General features: G+C 34.7%; 2 protein-coding genes across 2 annotated transcripts; both read left to right on the top strand.

Annotated features, from left to right (window-relative positions):
- Positions 1-349: 349 nt before the first annotated feature.
- On the top strand, positions 350-1,825 carry LOC106142205 (uncharacterized). The gene has a single exon (XM_060950145.1). It carries the CDS (start codon positions 350-352, stop codon positions 1,823-1,825), a length of 1,476 nt encoding a protein of 491 aa, XP_060806128.1.
- A 199-nt stretch (positions 1,826-2,024) lies between these two features.
- On the top strand, positions 2,025-3,098 carry LOC106129223 (uncharacterized). Its single transcript, XM_060950144.1, has one exon. The coding sequence runs from the start codon at positions 2,025-2,027 to the stop codon at positions 3,096-3,098; it is 1,074 nt and encodes a 357-aa protein (XP_060806127.1).
- Positions 3,099-6,000: the final 2,902 nt, after the last annotated feature.

Raw genomic sequence — 6,000 nt, 5'->3', positions numbered from 1 at the left:
TGATGTCGATACACGTCGCAATTTTGTCCAAAACCAGGGTTTATGCTTTAACTGTTTAGGTCCACGCCATTCCGTAGTTTCATGTCGCATGTCAACTAGATGCCGAATATGTTCCAGGAAACATCATTCTCTACTTCATTCCAATTCAGCAGTCCCGTCGATTGATGACTCAAGCGATACAAATACCAATCAATCGGATGGGGCCGAAGCTGTGTCCTCAGTAGTCATACAAGGCGATTCCAATGATGTTGTAGTAGGCTGTTGCTCTAAAGCTCAATCTCAGGTATTGCTGGCAACTGCTTTAGTTAAAATTCAATCTCGAACAGGAGCAAACATTACTTTTAGGTCAATGTTAGACCAGGGTTTACAGGCTTCGTTTATAACAGAGTCTGCAGTTCAATTACTTGGACTGAAGAAAATTGCAAGCAAAAGTAATGTTTCGGTATTAGGAAGTGACAGGAGCCCTTCAGTGGTTTCTAAGTATATAGTTTTTATCCAATTGCAATCACTTCTTGATACCAATTTTGTTGTTCGAGTAAAAGCTCATGTGTTAGACAAACTGACCAACTGTCTTCCTAGTAAGAAAGTGGCAGTTCAATTGTGTCCAAAGTTTACACAATTGTCGTTGGCTGACCCTACCTTTGCTACTCCCAATAAAATTGATCTTTTGCTCAGTGCAAAGGTGTACAGTCAAATTATAAAGCAGGGCCTAGTTAAAGATTCGAACAGTTGCCTTATAGCGCAAAATACATCTCTGGGATGGATAATATCCGGAGAAACTGATGAAGGTGAAGATGTTGGGACGATTATTTGTAATACAAATGTAACTATGCATGTTCAGATAGAAGAAGATGATAAGCTTTTGAGGAAATTTTTTGAAATAGAAGCCGAACCTTCGTTAGTTAAAGCAAAGAAACATTTAACGGAAGAGGAACAGCTATGTGAATCAATATATTCAAGCACGACTAAAAGGGATTCTTTTGGTCGTTATATAGTAAAGCTGCCATTCAAAGAATACAGTCCACAATGCTTAAATGGAAACTCAAAAGAAATAGCACTTAGAAGATTATATTCATTAGAACGTAAATTAGACAAGGAGAAAGATTTGAAAGAAAAATATGCAGAGGTATTTGCTGAATATCTAAGTCTAAATCATATGGAGATTATTCCACCTGAAGAACATAAAAGCTCCAAAGGTTTTTATTTACCACATTTTGCTGTGGTGCGCAACGATAGAAGTACAACAAAAGTACGTATTGTCTTTGACGCATCGTTCCCAGGATCCAACGGTGTTTCTTTAAATCAAGACTTATTGGTTGGTCCCACATTACAGGATGCCTTGAGACATATTTTAATGAGATGGCGGGCACATCCTGTATGTATTTCTTCTGATATTGTGAAGATGTATCGTCAAGTTCGTGTATCTTCAGAAGATGTTGATTTTCAGCGTATTCTTTGGCGTGAAGATTCTGCTTCTGAGGTGCAACATTATCGACTTTTGACAGTTACATTTGGTACATCGTCAGCTCCATATTTAGCAATTCGCTCATTACGTCAAGTAGCTTATGACGAGGGTGTTCATTTCCCAATAGCTGCAAAAAAAGTGTTGTCAGACTTTTATGTTGATGATTTGATGTCAGGATGTGAAAATTTTATAGAAGGTCAACAGCTATATACTGAAATGAAACAATTGCTTAGAAAAGGAGGGTTTGAATTACAAAAGTGGACAAGCAATGATAAAAATCTAATGAAGTGGATAGAAAACGAAGAAAAACTTGGAGATAAAAGTATGAAAGAGCAAATAAAAGATAATAGGAACAGTTAAAACAAAAAGCAAACTTAAACCGTTAAATCCTTACCTTGACGATGATGGACTTTTACGTGTTGGTGGGCGGTTGGATAGAACAGCTACTTTCTTGAACGTAAATAAAAGACATCCAATCATTCTTCCGGCTAAAGCTCATTTAACAAACTTAATTATAAAGGATACGCACGAACGAACTATTCACGGGGGTATTCAAATTATGATCAATCATCTTAGAACAAAATACTGGGTTATTGACGCTAAAAACCAAGTAAAGCATTATATTCGCAATTGTGTTATTTGTATTCGATATGCAAGTCAACGTAGAGAGCAACTGATGGGACAATTGCCAACAGCCAGAGTTACACCAATGAGACCTTTCAAAAGAAGTGGCGTCGACTATGCTGGTCCTATTGCTATAAGAACGTCCAAAGGGCGTGGTCATCATGCATATAAAGGGTATATTTGTTTATTCATCTGCATGGTGACTAGAGCAATCCATCTAGAAGTAGTAAGTGACCTTACTGCTCAAGGATTCATTGCTGCCTTTAAAAGATTCGTAGCTAGAAGAGGACATTGCGCAGAGCTCTTTAGTGATAATGGTACAAATTTTGTGGGTGCAGAACGTGAATTGAAGTCCTTATTATTTGCAGAAAAGTCTAGATTACTGCCAGAAATAGCGAATTGGTTATCTACAAATGGTACTGAATGGCATTTTATCCCACCGCATTCCCCCAACTTTGGAGGACTATGGGAGGCTGGCGTAAAATCCACTAAATATCACCTTAGACGGATAATCGGAACTTCTACACTTACTTTTGAAGAAATGAGCACTCTCTTATCTCAAATTGAGGCTTGTCTTAATTCGCGTCCATTATCAAGCTTAAGCTCATCGGCTGATGATCCCGAGCCTTTAACACCAGGTCACTTCTTGATTGGGGAACCATTAGTACTTGTACCAGATGCAAACTTTGAAACGTCAAACATGACTAGCTTGAAACGATGGCAGTTTATGCAACGTATGGTACAAGATTTTTGGCGAAGGTGGTCTCAGGAGTATCTTACACAATTTTTACATCGGTACAAATGGAGTTATCAAACGCCAGAACCAAATATTGGTGATATAGTACTAGTAAAGGAAGATGATCTTCCCCCTGCGAGATGGTTGTATGGAGTTATAACTCAAAAGCACCCTGGGTTGGATAAGATTACGCGTGTTGTTACTTTAAAATGTAAAGGGAATATAATTAAGAGACCCGTCTCAAAGTTGTGTATTTTACCTATAGCTAAATAGAAATTTGTGGTATTTTTTTTATCATTTACACTGATACACATGCACTTCTATTAACCTTTTCTTATGAATTAGTAGGTTAGTTTCTTTTTGTTATTTTTACTTTCGTTACATTTATGAAGATTTGATTTTAGTTAAGTAAAACATTAAGTTTAAAGATAGCATAGTGAATGTTTTTAAAATCTCATTCATTGTTTTATGGACATAATGTCCATGGTGGGCGGAATGTCCAAGCATAAAGTTTTGTTGTAAGTTTATGGACTCTTTTGATTTTTGGCATTGTTCGGTTGCTATGGTTTTTTATCTTTGTTATTAGTTGGTAAGATGGAGGAATAAATTTTTCTTTTTTAGTTCGCCTAGGACACGGTATTTTTATTTAATTGGACCCTTACTGAACACTTTCAAAAGTCAAACATTTATGGATTTTCAAAAATGAAAAGCAAATAAAAAACATTTCATTTAAATCACAGCTCGTACCTAGAGGTGTATGTACCTACGTACATATGCCTCTAGGAACGAGCTGTGTATGTATGTATGTATGTAAATACCTTAAACAGGTAGGTACTCTACTTAAACTTTATCCAATCTAAGCTATTTGTGACTTTTAGTGCAATAACTGTTATTTAGGGCCATAGGCGTTTTAAATAAACTAACTAAGATACAGATATTTATCTTATTTATTTTTCGTTTTGTTAGTATGCGAAAAATAATATTATATTACGAGTAATAGAATTCAATTTTAAGAAAGTATTTTTAGATATTTATTTATAAGACGTAAATAAGTAAAACGAACTATGATAAGGGATTTTCCTTCTTTTTCTTATTGTGAGGTCCACCAACTAGATATTGTAAAATATTTTGAGCTTTATAAGACCATAGACACAAATAATGAATTGAATTAAAACTGACAGAAGATAAGACTTAAGCTATACCTTCATAACATTCACAGATCACATTAAAAAAAAATAATGTTTATCCATCAATAATCAAATCAATGAAATTATAACTCTAGTATTTTTATTTATTTATACCGAATTGCCACATCTGTTACTCTCTTTATTTGCGGTTAACTAACAAGTCGTGTCGAAATAAAGCTCGGTGCACTGGTGACTCCTGACCCCGGTTCCATATTTCTCCATAACACTTATTTAATGATCTATAAATATTATATAATGATTCATTAAAATGACAGTAACCAACTGATACACTAAAGGATCGATTTAATTTCAATATCTGTTTTCAATCACTGTGGAAAATATGGGAATTAATTAACAGCTAAAGGTCAATTCTGGTGTATAAATGTAGGTTTCAATTTGAAAGAGATTACGTAGTAAATATAAAATGATGATGGCGTTGACTCATCGTTTCTAAAAAATAATTGTATGTCATCATAATACCTATCTATATATGTTATCAAGTGATAATTATTCTAGGATGGAGATGATATAATACCTACTCATGAAGACCATAGTCAGTTGAATAAAAAGTTATTACTGCACTAAATAGTGTGTCGGTATAGGATTCGTAATGGAATAAGATTAGTTTTTGATATTTCATAATCACTATAGAGAAAAAGAATTGCCTAAATCGAGATCTTCGTTCCAAAATGATAAATAAAGAACACCAAATAATAGTCTGTGGTTTTATTGAGTTACAAAATAACAAAGATGTTAAATCACATAATATTTACTTTAGTACTTTGTTCAATTTTATGTAAGTTTATTTTGGTTTATTATTAAACACAAAAAAAAACGAAATAAAAATTAAAATGTACCCACATCAAAGGTAAATTTCCTTACAGAACAATATTTATTTGAACAATATATCTAATCTATTTAACATTTATTTGACAATTATACATTACAAACGCAAACCCTTAATTTGTATACGAAAGTGGTTATAATGCGACTATAAATCGTATGAATGCTTTTAAAAGTTGATTTTCTAGTTATTTCGTACATGTATTAGGCGTCGTGTGGTTCTCGGCACTTACGAATAGGACCACTTCATTTCTTTCCCATAAATTCGTAAAAGACGACTAAAGGTATAGGAGCACTAGTGCAAGCTGTGGAAGCTTGCACTCGATGCTGGTCAATCAAGGGAAAAGCTACAAAACTTGTTATTTTTCTTTTAGGTGGTAGATGGACTAGCAACCTGTCAATATTTGAATCTCAATTTTATCATTGAGCCATACTGACAGTTGAACGTGGGCCTACCTTCTCTAGATTGTTGGCTCTGCCTACCCGATAAGGGATAAAAACATAATTATATGTGTATATGTACAAGTTAATTACATTCAGGTGTTCGAACTCAAATGCGATGACTAATCTAATTCAACTCAACATACATACATATCATCACGTCTATATCCCTTGCGGGGTAGACAGTCAGTCAGTCAGCCAACAGTCTTCAAAAGACTGAAAGGTCACGTTCAGCTGTTTGGCTTCATGATAGAATTGAGATAACTCAGCTCAACTCTCTATAAATTACTTCAGACTCCCGTCCTATGGACTACAAGTGTGGTCTTCTAAATTAAGACATATACGTAGGCTTTGTCTCCAAAACGTGACCCAACAGAACCTATAACTAGGGCTACCGTGCCCTGTTAACAAGACCTAGGATATCTCTTTACTGGAAGGGACTAGGTAGATCAAATTATATTGTAAGTAAGTAGGTGGGGAATCCATCTCATTCCCTGTGGATGTCGTAAAAGGCGACTAAGGAAAAGGCTTATAAACTAGAGATTCTTCACGTAGGCGATGAACAAGCAACCAGACACTATTTAAATCGTTTAATATCAAACTTATAAATAAATTATTGTATGAAGCAAATATTATTTAGTATTACCTCCTTATAATATTTGTATAGATAAATGCATCTAGCGTCCCTATTCCGAACAGGATAT

The sequence above is a fragment of the Amyelois transitella genome, chromosome 20 (genome assembly GCF_032362555.1).
Source record: "Amyelois transitella isolate CPQ chromosome 20, ilAmyTran1.1, whole genome shotgun sequence".
In the NCBI taxonomy this organism is placed as follows: Eukaryota; Metazoa; Arthropoda; class Insecta; order Lepidoptera; family Pyralidae; genus Amyelois; species Amyelois transitella.
The sequence above is the reverse complement of the archived record's forward strand: the minus strand, read 5'-3'. Positions and strand labels throughout refer to the sequence as shown.

Bases quoted from the DNA above. Each gene is read 5' to 3' on its own strand.
- LOC106142205 (XM_060950145.1), top strand. From the start codon at position 350: ATGTTAGACCAGGGTTTACAGGCTTCGTTTATAACAGAGTCTGCAGTT.
- LOC106129223 (XM_060950144.1), top strand. From the start codon at position 2,025: ATGATCAATCATCTTAGAACAAAATACTGGGTTATTGACGCTAAAAAC.